A 15,916-nucleotide genomic window follows, 5' to 3' on the forward strand; every position below is an offset into this window, starting at 1 on the left:
TGTAGCTCTGTACCTCTCATGGTGGCCTTGATACTTTATATGCACATAAAAGTTAACATCATCTAAAGGAAACAACTAATGATTTGAAAACCATTTATAATATTGAAATCATAATCATCAAATCAAGCTTTAATATTATACATCATGCTTGAAAACATATAAATTTTTCATAGAAATCTCTTTTAAAACACTTTATAGTTGAATTCTTCTTTCAAATCAGTAAAGAGAAATCATAATAAAATTTTTAACATAAATTCATTTAAGAAAAAACATTCACCACACTTTACTAAATATCATCTTCTTCTTTCTCTTTTTACGGAGTCTTCTCACGGAACAAACCGCAACACTTAACACTTTGTTTCTCTTCTTCTCGTCAAAGCAAAACATCAAGATTTTAGTTTTAAAATCTTTGTGCTTACTTAATGACTAAGTCCTTTATTTATAGAGCCTTTAAACTAACTTATTCATGTTTTAGCTCTTCTCAGCTTGCTAGCTCCTGCTTAAAATTTTACACGTGTTAATTTAATATTTAACTTAGTCATGTTTAAATCCTTAATCTTACACGTTAACTCCTATCAAATCAAATTTGTCATTTTATTCGCCAGACCTTTTCTTCTTGCTCAACTCCATTCCGCGAATAACTCCAACCACTCAATATAGCTTTCGAAGGTCTTAACGCAATAACTCCTTTTCTTGCGAAGACTCTTTCTCTTGTGAGCGTTTAGACTTATAGGTTCTACCGAAAATCCTTCTTTTCTCTAAACTTCCTTGTGAATTACTTTCTAAATTGCAAAACTTATACTTAACCATAAAAGATTTTATCTCTTAATTCTTTTCGTAGATTAATTCAAACATCAACTTCTTATTGTGAAGTGTTATCTCAAAATGTCTCCTCCTATCCAAAACACAAACTTCAAAACACTTGAGCATAGCTCACTCTCCACCTTCCCCTTTGAAGTGATAACTTCCCTTCTCCAAAGGATCCCCCAATTGGCCAACACAAAACAGATGATAGCCAAGACCTACACACATAAAATTCACATGGGAAGTATATATTTAGCCTTCAAGAATTGGAAAATGGTTTAAAATAACAATATACATCAAAGTTTGCAGCTGAAAATATGGATGGACTTGTTGAAAAGTGACCAAAGAGATTAACAAAAAAAAAAAAAAAGAAAAGAAAAGAAAAGATAAAAATAAAAAAAGTGTCTTCAAGCAAGGTATTTTTCAACGATGAAAAATGACGCTCCAAATTTCAATATTAAATTATCACAAAGGTAATATATACGTGTTTTATTTGATATTTGATGGATTTTTATTCGACAATAGATTATTATGTTTATATTTTGTTTGATATTTGGTTATAATACTCAAGCTTGGGTAAATCACAACATTAACTTGAAATAGTTGATATAGTTTTTGAAATGAAATATTGATATAGTTGCAACTTTTATTGAAATAAATTATTAAAGCAAATATAAACTAGAGAAATACTTTGGTGCGTTGTAAGATGGTCTTATTCTTAGGTGACAAAATAAGTTTAAAAATTAAATCAATAGCTCAAACTTATGACTATGATACATACGATACGCTATTGATATTTTTGGATAGTTGGCAAAATAAGTTTTAAAAATTAAGTCTTGTTATTGTGATACAATATATATGATACGAATTGACATCATTAATAATACACTTCTATACTACTGGTATACATTTGATACTTTTGATACTCCTCACACACTTCCTGTACTAAAAATTCCACACCTACAAAATTAGCTCTATCCTAGTATTAATTTCACCTAAATTACTTGCAAATGTTTAATGCCTCTAATCAATTGGGTTTTAGGAATTAGTAGAAATGTCCATAAGGGTTGGGAATTTTTTTCTTTTTGATATTTTAAAATAAAATTAATTAACTAACGTAAATCACTATTAAGAAAACGTTTTAATTAAGTGTCATATGATTAGTTGCATATGGACAACTAGAAATTAAAGAAAAATTACCCTAAACCCAAAATTCTAAGGTCGAAGAAAATAGTTGTCTATCAAATTATTCATAAATATAATCAAAACTCATTAGAATTCAAAACATATTTCTTTATTTATTATTTTGATCATTCAAAGTTAAATATAATATTTATATAACATTAACCAATAAATATTAAAAGTTTAGGTTTCATGGAAATATTTTTCCCACTTCCTTCCCATTCTTCACCTAAACAAAGAATCTCCACCTCGTTCAAAGCGGGTCCCCATAAGATTTCGTCCCCTTAGAAAAAGTGGATACATCTCTAACACATTAAACAAAATAATAGTTGATTCTTTCAAACAAATTAGAAAACTACACATAAACTTTAAATTTTAAAATGGTACGTATAAATAATCTACACCTCAAATACAGATTATAACAGACTGTACCCCAAACACAAATTATAATAACATATACTATAATAGTTTACATTTTAAACACGGACTATTATAAATGTTTTGACTATTATAATACCCAAACTATTATAAGTTACTACTCGCCCTAAACATTTCTTAGAGATCGTTTGGATTGAGAGAATTAAGATGAGAATGGGTATGAGATACAAATGTCCTTGTTTGGTTCAAGGTTTTGTATAGTTTAGGCATGAGAATAAACTAATTCCATGCATCATTTATGCCCATGAACTATATCCATCCAAAATGATGGGTTTGCATGACTATACACGTGATATCCAACTAGTCGAACTATATCCATCCAAAATGATGGGTTTGCATGACTATACACGTGATATCCAACTAGTCGAACACTTAACTCTTAATGACCCCGACCAAAATTATCCCGAGATCACCCCAAGTACCTCAACAAAACATTCTCTATCTTCAGTCTCGGTCGCACAACTCTGAAATTGTGCAAAAGCCCTTAAATTTCTTTTTTTGGCTTTTAATCTTGATCGAAAATCGTCCTCAAGATGGCCCGAGATCTCCTTAGACTTGCTTCTTTACGTCAAATCTCAGTTGAACTCGGCCTCGAGATTGTCCAAATTCCCATCTCCTTAAGTATTATGTCCTTCATCTCGGCCAAACAAGCACCGAGATAGCCCTAAGATCAATATAACCTCACATTTTAGTTAATGATCATTAGGATTAATATAATACGAACTTATTCCTCACTAATATTACAATTAGTTTATCATTGATTAATTATTATATTGATTAGTACATCATAATTATATACATTCATCAAATTTGACTCATTCTACAAATAGTAGTAATTAATATTATTATTTTATTGTTACATAATTAATTTTCCTCAAAATTCTGAATTAGGTTTAATTTACATCCTAATTTTAATGTATTAAAATTTTTATAGAGTTTTCTTGATTAATTTTGTAAAAGAAATACAAAATGGATTTATTTCCAAATCCCAACCAATACAGGCATCCTTCATTTCTTAACTCTCACCAATGTTATTTCCATCGCAATTCCATCGATCCAAACGGCACTTTAGGTTTTGTTACGTCAAAATAAATCCCTACTGAACCGTCCTCTCCATCTTCGTATTGCCTTACGCGGTGAAGGGTGCGGCCCAGTCTTGGTTGTTCTTGCAATCTTTACGATTCCATGGCCGCTGTTTGAAATAGTTTTGTTCTCCTCAAATGCTTCTTCGCCGATTTGGAGCTGTATTTCCTTCATCAAGAAGGTTATTTTGCAGCAACAGCGACCATGATTTAGCAAGTACCATCGCTGAATTTAACAAGGTACTTTGAGTTTCAATAGTTAGCGTTTGTACAGAATTCGAAGTTCATATTATCGTAATTATGATCTTTGTTATAGCTGATCAACCCTTATACGGTGCGCTACCATAGGGAAAGGGAAAAAAAAAAAAAAAGGAAATTTCATGAGGCATTTCTTGTATTGTTTACTAGATAACCAAAATACTCCGTGTCTGGCCATTTTGTGGGGTGGTACTATTACGTTTAGGAGAAAGGCATAGATGGTTATTTCCAGACATCGGTTTTCACTATATGTTTTAACGGAATCATCCTACTGCTTAAAATTATTGTCAAGTGATTATGTTCACGTTTTACATAACCTAGTAATGGCAGTGATGGTTAAATACTATTATGGCTCCCATTGTCTAAATTAAGTGTTTAATGTCAGTGCTACGACTTAGGAGCTCCTCTTCAATCCACCTTGTAGGAAGAACGGTTGCTTTTTATGGTTTGCTGGGTGGGTGCGATCTTATTGGTGTTGTGGGCTGAGAGATATAGAAGAGTGTTTAGGAAAGTGGATAAAGATCCTTTAAATTTTTGGTCTCCCGTTCGCTTTCATGTTTCTTTCTGGGCTTTGATTTTGTTGTAACTATTTTATAGCCATTTTGTTGCTTAGTTGGAGCCCCTTATTGCAGAGGGAAACTCCTTTTTTGTGGGCTTTGTTTTTGTATCCCTGGGGTTTTGTCAATGAAAGTTGTTTTCATTAAAAAAAACACAAAGAGTTTAACAAGGGTTAGTAATTTAGGTCTTCTTTGATAACCTTTTCGCTTTTAAAAATTAAGCTTATGAACACTTCTCTACGATTTCTTTGTTTTGTTATCTAGGATTTTTTAAAATTTAGCTTTGAATTCAAATGTACTTAGAAAAAATGAAAAGAGTGGTAAAGAAGTTGTAAGAAAGCAAAATTTAAAAGACTATAAACCAAAAACCAAATAGTTATCAAATGGGGTCTTGCTTTTATGATTATGATATTGTTGTTAATTGTTTGCTTTTTTTTGTTTGTAACTCATTGTGGAAGGGCTATTCTTCAATCCATTTGTCTTAGGGTCAGTTTTGCTTATGTTAAGGACCAATAACTCAAACAGCGTTGTAGAAAGAAGGGCTAAACTTGATAGACGGGATAACTAAACATTTTTGTCTTTTGAACCACATTCCTGCTTTTTTTTAAGCTATCTCGGGGCTTAAGATCAATAGAAATGTTATAGTTCTAATCTCAGGGATATTTTATTGTTGTAAATATCTTTGTTATATTATTCTTTTATGGCCTTTTCTACACTTTCCTTCTTTGGTTACTTTTGTTCGCTTGTATATATATTTCTTCAGTGAATAGAATAAAACATTCTGATTTTCTCAAGCTTAAGTATTTTACATGAGTGTTAGATCCCGAGTCTGAGTTGTGATTTTGTTAGGGTGGGAGAGTGGGCCAATATGGTGGGTTGTTTGTGAGGTAGCTGTCTTTCTGATATTGTATCTTGGGCTCCCTTTGGGAAATAACCTGCGACTTTTGTCTCTTTAAAGGTCGGTGGAGGGTAAAGTAGGAAGAGATTAGCTTTCTTGAAGAGAAGTTATTTTCCAAAAGGAGGAAGACTCATATGAATTTAGTTGTTTTGAGTGGGATGCCCATCTTCTTCTCGCTTTTCAGAGCCCTGTGTTCGATGTGTTAGAGCCTAGAAAAGCTTATGAGGAATCCTTTGTAGGAAGATGTTGGGGAAGGCAAAAACCCACTTGGTGAATTGGGAGACCATTGGTGAACCTGTTTGCCTGAGAGGGTTGCAGCTAGGGAACCCAAGGGCTTGTATTAGGGTGTCACTGAAAAAATGGTTATGGTGTTTTCCCTTTGAGTCCTCTTCCTTCTAGACTTGGATGATCACAAGCAAACACGATCCTAATCTTTCTCTCATTTGATTCAATATGTGGTGGGAGATGGGTTGGTGAATTATTTATGGGAGGATAGATGGGGGACTGACTCCTTTGTAGTAGATGGTCCTCATTTTTATCACCTTTCTACTAAGATTTTTTTTCACTGCTAATGTTTTGTTGCTTTTGGGGAGCTCATCATGTTTCTTGTTCAATTTTCGCTTCCTTTGGTTAATAGGGAAAAAATGGAGGTTATTTGATAGTACGAGGCTCCATCTCAAAACCAATTGACAACGAGAGTAGTACCTCATCTATCTTAAAGAGTATGAGTCGCCTTTGTTTTTCCAATGTAGAATTCTTAGCAAGCTTCCTCTTGATGGTGCCTCTTTGGGGTCACAGATCTCAATTTCATTTTCTTGGACCAAATATCCATTTGGGCTTTATGGGTTCTAATACCATATTTGATAATATGTGGTTCCATCTATAACCAATTGGGAATAAGAGGAGTAACTCATCTATCATGTAAAGAGTAGGAGTCACCTTGGTGTTTCCAGTGTGCGATTCTCAACAGAAGTGGTTGGGCAAGGGAGAAAGGATCCTCTTTGTTGGTGTTTCAACCCTTCTGAGGGGTTTGCTTCTAAATCTTGTGTTCTTTTCTTATTGGACCCTTTTTCCTTTAGAGAGTTGTTTTTTTTCTTTGAAAGGTGAAAATTCCGAAAAACACAAATTCTTTATTTGACAGGTTATTCATGGTATAGTTAATACCTTGGATAGACTTTTTAAGGAAGATGTTGTCTGTGGTTGGGTCTTTCTGTTGTATTCTTTATCAAGAGACAGAGGAAGACTTGGATCACTTGTTTTGGAATTGCATTTATGCCGGATTGGTTTGAAACATTTTCATCGGGGTGTTTGACTATTGGTTACGGTCACAGAGATTTCAGTGTTATGATTGAGGAGTTTCTCTTCCATTCGCCGCTTGGAGGGGAGGGGTATTTTCACTTAAGGTTGGGGTTTTTTCACTGAAGGTTGGGATGTGCTTTGTTACGAGGGCATTTGGGGTGAAAGAGTAGGATCGTTTTTGGAATTGAGAGGAAATCTTTTGATGCTTGGTCCTTGACAAACTTTAGTGTTTCTCTCTAGACATTTGTGATAAGTTCTTTTTGTAGTTATTTGTTACACTTTATTTTGTGTTAGATTGGCGACAATCTAGTGCATTCCCTTTTGTGGTCTTTGTTTATTTATTTTATTTTTTATTTTTTATAAATCTCAATAAAAGTTGGTCTTTCATTAAAAAAACAGAAAAAACTAAACAAAAAAAGGTTTGAATTGAGAGCAGACAAACTGCTTTGGGGAAGTTCAGAAACCCTTGGAAACACTTCAAAAATGATTTTGAAGCAAGCACCTAATTAAAATATTCATCTCAAACGCTAACCCTTTTCTCTTCGTCCTTTTCTAAAAGTGTTGGTGAGAAAAATACCTCAGTTATGAACAAATTCTAAACCAAGCTTAACCATAAAATAGTATTTGCTGTTTTAATCATAATATAGTATTTGCTGGATAACAGTATTCTTTTCATGGCTTTGGTTTGCTCCACTTTGTTTCTGTGTGGTTTGCTGAACTAGAACAGAAAAAGGAGGCGTCTATTTGTGGTTTCTTAATAGTCTTACATTATGCTGCCGCTGCTTCTTCTCAATTAGAAAATATAAATAATGTCACTTAAAAATACTTTTTTTGTTGACGACTAAAAGAAATTTTATTTTCAGAAGCTGTACAAAAGTTTCCCTTGTTATAGTACTTGCTGGCTAACAGTATTCTATACATTCTTTTGAAAACATGGTGTTGGTTTGCTCGTCTTTGTGTGGTAGTGATAGACATTCTATTATTCTACAATATAATAGAATGAGTAAGAAAGAGGGTTAGGGTTCCTTTTAATTGTTCTTGAATCTTGACTCGTTTGTCCTTTATTTGATTGTTCTGAGTTCTGACTTTTACTTTGAGATGTAATTGTAAGCAACATTTTTGTTCTACAAAAAGTAGTTCATATTGCTTTTTAATTCTCAGTTCGATATCAATAAATACGAACACATTTTGGTGTTCTATCAGGTAGATGAGCTGGACAAGAGTAGAAAAAGGAAACTTCTTCCAGTGGTCTCTTACAAAATTTAGCATCATGTTGTAGTCTCTGGTTGCTTAGGAACTCTTTTTGAAATAGTATCTTTGATATTTTTATAGAGCAATGATTCGGTGCAACAATCTCATCCATCACTTTCTTTTACACAAAAAAGTAAAAATAAAATAAAAATAAAAACAATTCATTATTAAAAATCTGCTTCACGGAAATATTTTATTGCTGGCCAGGCACACCCAATTTGGACTGTATACTATGAATTGCTCTTGCTACACTTATTATAGACGTGTAGTTTGCTTCTGGAGCTGTACTCTGCATGTCTCTTGGATCCCTTCTCATTCAACTTCGTACTTTTTGATCAGGAAATGGAATCAGTATTTGGAGAGCCTCCCCTGAGTGGGATTTCAGATTCTTCAAGTAGCAATTTTACTGCCGAAAAGTCAGAAATAGTATCTCAAATGGATGAAAATACTTCGGCTTTGACTCATGTTGGAGGAGGTGGGGAAGCTCAAATGGTGGATGTTTCTCCAAAAAAAAGTACTGACAGAATTGCTGTTGCTAGTTGCAATGTAATTCTTGGCAAGAAGGTGTTTGATTTGGTCTTAGCTAACCAGATGTCCAAGGGAGACGTCCTCAGTGTTGCTAAAATTGCAGGAATAAGCGGAGCAAAACATACAAGCACTCTAATTCCACTTTGTCATAACATAACCTTGACACATGTACGAGTCGATCTTCATTTAAATCCCAAAAATTACAGTGTGGATATTGAAGGAGAAGCTGCATCAACAGGCAAAACAGGAGTTGAAATGGAAGCAATGACAGCAGTGACCATTGCTGGCCTTACGGTCTATGATATGTGTAAAGCAGCTTCAAAAGATATACAGATTACAAACGTGCGACTTGAAAGCAAAACTGGTGGAAAGAGTGGACAATGGTCTAGGGAGGAGGTATAGCTACCTTGCAAAGGTACGTGAGTTGTTTTCCTTATCCTGAATGTTTGAGGATTTTACAACTTGAATTGAAAAGTGATTTGTCCTTCAGATTATTAGGGAACTCATGGTAGTCAATCAAATTACCCGATCTCTTAGTGGGGTTAATGTTTAAAAAGCTCCCAATTTTAATTGATTATGCTGAAGTTTGCATTCCCACTTAGTTAGTCATGGCAACCTATTGATTCAATTCCAAATAAGGCGGTTCAGCTTCCCAAAGGAAAAAAAAAAATATCCTTCGAAAGTTTTATGTTAGTATGAGAAATTAAAGAACAATGGAAAGGAGACGGATGATAATGGATTCCATTGGGCGAAGAAAAGTTGTTTATAGAAAATGATGATTCAAATGTCCTAGGATTTAATCTAAACCTGCGCTTCCCTCAACTTAAATATATATATATAAAATTATTTAATTTTTAATATTCGGAGGTAGCTTAGTGGTTACCCTGTTTGTTAGCCCCTAGGTTTAAATCTTACCTATGTAATTTATTTTCTAATTTTTTCTTTTTTTTTCTAAATTATAATCCTTCGATCCACCCACCAGAAATAATAATTATACTCTTCTCCAAACTACTAGGCTATTCAACTTTGTTTATATTTATATTTTTTATTTTTATAAAACTTAAACTTAATTTTTTTTGGTTTTTTAATTTTTCAACTTTTTTTATTCTACCTCGTCATCTTTTCATAGCTTGTGATATTGAGTAAACCAAATTGAATTAAACATTTTTGATTGTGACCCAAATTTCTTAACGACAAAGTATGACTTTAAGATATGGTTTACGAACTTTGTCTCGAATATTGCAATTACAATAACGAATTCTAATTCTTATATTAGAATTTGTTGGTAAATCTTCTAATTTTCCAATCCGCATTAGTCGCTGTCCATTAGATCTGCAAATCCGCCACCACCGTTGTTTAGTTTCGCTTAGTCTTTCAGCTTCGATCAATTCGGTTTTTGTTTTGTTCACCTCCAGATTTCGAATGTGTTCACTGATTCCAACCTGCTCTGATTTGGTTTTCGCCTCAGGTTTCGATTTGCTCCACTATCGACCAGTTTTGTTTCAAGATCTGTTCAACTTTGTCTCTGTTCAATTCTGATATGTCCGCCATAGATCCAGCCAACCTTCTCCCATGTCGTTCCGCCATCTCTCTATCAAGCTCAAGAGTTCTTGTTTCATTCTTCGTAGGTTCTGTTATAGATCTCTATTCGAGAATTTATGTTTCTATCCCAGTAGTTCTTTGTTTTGTTCTTCTTGGGTTTGTTTTAGCCTAGAAGTTTTGTAAGTTTGTTCTCTATGGGTTTCTGATCTACTGATTTGTTTCTTTTCTTAGCAAACTCAAGTTCGTGATTCGAACCTGAAGTTTTTAGGAGATATTATTCTGCCGATTCTTTATTTCTCATTTAGTGTATTTAGGCATGTACTTTTGCTAAATGATCACATAATCTTTTCATAGAAAACAACATTCTCTATATTGATGCACCTCATGCTAACAATTTCATTTATTATCTTCTCAAGCTCTCGAGTCTATACTAAATTTGTCAGTGCATATATACATGGAAACAATTTCTCCTACTTTCTCTACGTTGATGCATCTCATGCTAACAATTTCATGTATTATTCTTCTTATTTTCTTCCTTAAACCAAATAGCCACCAGGTTCATTCTTTGGCCAAGAAGAATTATTAAAGAAATGTTGGGTTTTAGTTGTTTCTTGATTATCGAAACCCTTTGAAGGGTTAGAACTTCTCTCGGTACTGAGGTCTTTTGTGAAGGACTGAGGAGGAAACTAGAAGAGACAAGCTCAGAACTCTATTTGTGGGTTTGTTGTGTTTTTGAATTGCAAATGGGAGCTTGCTTGGGTTGTTTGGAATCAACAGAAGACAACACAAAAAGATCAGATAATGTATCATACATCCCTTCATTGTCATTTCCTTTGTTCAGAAAACACTGTGAGAGCCTAGTTTTTGGGAGACATTTGGTTTATTGGTGAGATATTACTTATTTTTAAGGACGTAAGGGTCAATAACTAGTGCAATGGTTACAATATGTGTAGTGTCTTAGGATCCTTAGAGAGTGAAGATTTTGGTAGGAATTTACATTGTTCAAACTTCTCGATAGGCTACCGGACTACCTCTCTCCGAGTTCCAACAATTGAATTTCTAATAAAAAAAATTTCACCTCTTTAGGAACTCCTAGCTAATGCCCTTACTAATATTCCACTAATAATCCCAATATATCCTTGACTAGAGGTCTCACATACACATCTTGCCATCGTTCCTTTTCTTGGAAGAAATCAAGTTGAAGGAATATGAGCTGTCTATTATTGCTCTCCAAGGAATGAAAACCATTTGGTTATCAAAATCAAATATACCTATAGACGGTTATTTTATAGGATTAAGAATATAATTGTATCATTTTGTCCACCAGTCTGATTTTTCTATTTACACATAAATACATAAATTGTTTTAACTTCTAAAGATACGTTTCTTTGAACATATCTTATCTAGTTATGACATATATCTTTGACTAAGACTTCACAGGGTCTAATCGTTCAACTATAAGAAAATGTAAGAAAGTCATCTAGTCTCGAATACTTTGGTCGAATACATTTGTGTATCAGTCATTTCATTCCTTTCTATACTTTATGAAGCTATCAAATTTACATTATTTTCCTCTAATACTTTCGAACCTCGTTACCTCGAAGTGGTTAAAAGATTGAAGATTAACTTTAAATAGGAAATAAGAAAGATTCCTTAAACATAACTTATATTCCTTCGTTATTGGCTTTTTATCATCCAAAATTCCTATAATTTCATTCCAAACTTGACTTTAGCATAGAACCATTTTGTATTCCTGTTGGATCTCAGCGTCCTGGTGTTCAACATTTTATTTTGAACTTATTATTGTTATTATTATTTTGGTGTTGGCATCCATATTCATAGTTTAATCATTCAAAGCACTTTAAGCAAATTAATCTGTGATGGATAACGTTTGTCTTCATCTTTTTAATTTTTCATTATTACTTCTTGTTTGTAACGAGGATTGGGGTGTCCCACAAGTTTCAATTGGACCTATTACACGATTCCAAAGCAAAGAAGATTCAACCAATGTTTGTTCTTCATCTAGATAATTGGGTGGACTTTCTTCAACCTCTATTTCATGTGTTACAACTTACAACCTAATTTGAGAGGGACCAATTTAAAGCTTTTATGGTCAATGTTTGCAAAAGGTTGAATTTGAGCATTGAAGTTGTCACTCATGAGCAATTTGAAGGCTTCTTTTATTTTTAGTGCATATTTTGATTTTAATCCACTCAGAAGTGTTTGGGTCAAGGAGTAGGGAGTTGGAAAGTGTAGATTTTAGAACTTTTCTAGTTTGATCAAAGGAGTTTGTGGCTCTGCTACTACAAAAACATCAATGATAAAACTATGATATTCTAGAATTCACAACTCTACCCGTTGCTGCTCCAAAGAACCTTTAATAGTGGGAGTTGTAAGTATTGTATATGTACTAGTATTTAAGATTTCTTTTCTTGAATACGTAGGTCGGTTGCTTGAAACCTAGTGATGATATAAAGAAGAATTTATCCGTATAAACAAAAGTGGGTTTTCCTTTTCTTATTGACATAAGTTTTCAAAAAAAAAAAAAAAACAAAGAATGAAAAGCATTATTCTTGGAAGATTTTAATAAAAGAATGATTAAAATGTTGAAAGAATAACGTCAAATTTAATCATTAATTCTAATTCCTTGAGAAGAGGGGAGAAAATCACGGAGTATAGAATGTTTATTAGAAAATTTGTAAGCGCGCATGTGTGGATGTGATGTGATGTGATGGCTTCCACTTTTAAGGTTCTTATCAATTTCTCTAACCCTCATATTTTCCTTTGTTTGATGAAGGAATTTATTTTATTTTATTTTATTTTTTGGTATTTTAATATTTTAATTTTTACCAAAGAGTGTTTTGGTTTGAAAGTTTTATAGACATTGAATTGAATTTACACATACATGCAAAACAGGAATGGATGCACATAAGGGCAAGAGGAACGTCCCTCGATTCATTTCAATTCATTTCATAGCGGTCACACTTCATTTAATGCCCTGAAAAGCTGCAGCGGCGCTTCACAGACTGTCCTTTTTGGTACTTTTCAACTTTCACGCCAATTAATTTTTGTCTGCTAGTGTAGCTAAAAGCCTTGGTTGGACGCTTCTTCTCGTCTAATCATTGAATCGATGAGCTTCACTTCTTTTGCCTAGAAATCCAGTGATTTAATCACTAAAACGCGATATAAGAGAGATAAGGCTCTTTCACACTATGTTATTTACAAGTTAGCCAAATCGCCTATTTTTTCCTTTGTTTTCTTTTATTCTCATGTGTTTAGACCTCATTATTTTACATAAAAGGCTACAATAATTTGTATTTCTACAAGTTATCATATGGCTTCTTTATAATCATCAACTTACACGTGCTTGGTTCGGTCATGTTGACGGTGCACAAATCTTAAAGACATCAGTTTTTATCTTTTTAACCAGATTGCCTCATTACCTCTCGAAATTATTTTTTCATTTTTTTTGAGACGATGCATGACACACCTAACTGACTTACTTCTCTTCTTTCTGCCTCTCTCTTTCTTTTATTTTGCTTTTTTTTTTTTTGAAATAATAATAATAAACCTAAATATATAAGTTGGACCTAACAAAATATTACCCCATATTTAAGAATTTCGTCATCAAAATTCTACGATTCCAATTAAGAAAAAAGTTGACGGTATTGAGTTCACATTTGTTCTTCATTCTCCAAAGTTACCTCTTCCACTGCTTGATTCCCCATGAAACCTTATCCAGTGGAATGGTTTTGTTTTGTGTCGCCTGTTCTTTTTTATCTGAAATTTGCTTTGTCTCTCCCACATAAGTTAGATTCTCTTTCAATTTCACTGGTTGAGATTCTTGAATATATACGTGTTGGGTTTGATACATACTTGTGAAGCATAAAGACATGGAAGGCATCATGTATTTGATAGAGTAATTCTGTTGACAACTCCAAATGGTATTCCATTAGTTCAAGATGTTCAAGTATCTCATATGAACCTTTACGTATTTAGTCTTAACTTCCTCAACACACCTTTCCAAGGACACAATATGAAACACTTTTCACGCACCGTGAAGTTTTAATCTTTTCAATGTTCAACAACTTTTTTGTTGATCCTAAGGCACTTCAATCTTTTCCTTTTGAATTTCACCTTTTTCTGATGTGACTTGAACAAGCTTAGGTCCCAGCAACTTCCTTTCCCTAACTTCGTTTAAATAAATTGTAGTATTTCATCCACGTACGAGATGTAAAAGGTATATGTAATGTTGACAGATAAAAATCGAGTTGTTTTAGTTAACTTGTCAATTATGACCTAAATTCCATCATGACCAACTTTTGTACGAGAAAGTCCAAATAAGAAATTCATAGTAATATGTTCTTACTTTCATTTAAGAACAGGAGGTGGGTTTAAAAGTCCACTAGTTTTATGACGTTCTAGTTTCACTTGCTGACAAATTAAGCATTTGGAGACATATTCTATAATCTCCCTTTTTATTTCATGCCACCAATAATGATCTTTCAAGGTTCTATACATTTTAATGCTTTAAGGTATGTGCTTCCTTCAAGAATTCATTCTTTAGCTCCAATTTGTTTCATACACATGAGCATTACATTTCATCAGAGCTCCATCAGAGCTCAATGCACAATTAATTTGTTGATAGCTCCTCAGTTCTTCTTTCACTCTACTTAAGTTTGAACCCTCATTTGAGCCTATGTGATTTTATTAATGAAAGTACGTCTTACTTGGAAGTGAGCAAGTAAACCTCCCAAAACTATTCACTACTACTTCAACATTCAAACCTTTTAGCTCATGCAATAAAGAAAAACCAAGCGTATTCAACAATATCTTTAGACTTATAGGATTCCTATGACATCAACTACCACATTAGCTTTTTTTGGATGGTATTCCATGATAATATCATAATCTTTTATCAACTCAAGCTACTTTCTCTATCGTAGGTTCAATTTTTTTTTGATAAAAAATATACTTCAAACTTTTATGGTATGCGAATATGTATGACATTTTTCTCTAAACAAATAGTGTCACCAAACCTTCAATGCCAACACCACAGCAGCTAATTCCAAGTTATGAGTTGGATAATTGTGTTCATGTTTCTTCGATTGTCTAGATACGTAAGCTACCCCTTACCCTTCTGCATCAAAACACATCCAAGTCCCTAATATGAAGCATCAATATAAGCAACATACTTCTCACCAGACACAAAACAGGATAATATAGAAGTCAAGGCTAGCCTCTTCTTCAGTTCTGGAAAGCTTTGTTCATATTCTTCTGTATCCACACAAACTTTTATTCTTTTTCATCAAGTTAGTCCATGAGCATGCTATTTTAAAGAATACTTCTGCAAACCGACAATAATATCTAGTCCTTACTCATGTGTCTCTAACTGAGCACATTACTACAAAATCTGCTTTAATTGACACTTGCAATTTTTACATACTTGACGCTTTTGTTATAAAAATGTCAAGTATTAACCATTTTAAAGAAAAAACTTCAAGTAACTTGTTAAAAAAGTGAAGACTTCGCAAACATTTTCAAAACTATTTTATTTAAGTTAAAATTTCTCATTCAAACTCTATCATGTGAAAGAAGATAAGAGAAAAGGTGAAATAGGCCTGAAGTAGAAAGTCAATAAAGGGAAAGATCATGACCCCGTCTTGTACAATCTCATTGCACATGATGTCCTAATTCACATATCTCTAGATGAGCACCCTATTACGATAAAATCTGCTTTACTTGACACTTACCACTTTTATATACTTAACGTTTTTGTTTTAAAAATGTTAGTATTAACCATTTTAAAAAAAAAAACGTCAAGTAACTTTTTAGAAAAATATAGGATGTCCCTACTCACATGTTCGGACTATTTCATGGTCCAGTCTTATACAATATCATTGCCCCTCCTCACGTGTCTCTATAAGGGCGCATGGAGTTGAATGATTGGTTGTCATGATATATTTTATTGTGGACAAGTTGTTTACATGAAGTTTTCGAAGAAGCATGTTTCGTGGACTTGAATTTGTATTTATGTTGATTTGATGCAATGTGGTTTGATCTTTAGTAGTTGATCG

The 15,916-nt window shown here is 33.3% G+C and overlaps 1 protein-coding gene across 3 annotated transcripts; it reads left to right on the forward strand.

Moving 5' to 3' along the window:
* Positions 1-3,404: 3,404 nt before the first annotated feature.
* Positions 3,405-13,191, forward strand: LOC101210756 (cyclic pyranopterin monophosphate synthase, mitochondrial). 3 transcript variants are annotated; one of them, XM_011660854.2, is made up of 3 exons: positions 3,405-3,746; positions 8,109-8,712; positions 12,756-13,191. In XM_011660854.2, the coding sequence occupies exons 1-2, from the start codon at positions 3,645-3,647 to the stop codon at positions 8,697-8,699; spliced, it is 693 nt and encodes a 230-aa protein (XP_011659156.1). In that variant the 5' UTR covers positions 3,405-3,644; the 3' UTR covers positions 8,700-8,712; positions 12,756-13,191. The 3 variants fall into 3 exon arrangements, with proteins under 3 accessions (XP_011659156.1, XP_011659157.1, XP_004139664.1); XM_011660855.2 differs by lacking the exon at positions 12,756-13,191 and adding an exon at positions 10,389-12,191; XM_004139616.3 differs by lacking the exon at positions 12,756-13,191 and adding an exon at positions 9,766-10,242.
* The last annotated feature ends 2,725 nt before the right edge of the window (positions 13,192-15,916 follow it).

This window comes from Cucumis sativus, chromosome 7 (assembly GCF_000004075.3).
Source record: "Cucumis sativus cultivar 9930 chromosome 7, Cucumber_9930_V3, whole genome shotgun sequence".
In the NCBI taxonomy this organism is placed as follows: domain Eukaryota; kingdom Viridiplantae; phylum Streptophyta; class Magnoliopsida; order Cucurbitales; family Cucurbitaceae; genus Cucumis; species Cucumis sativus.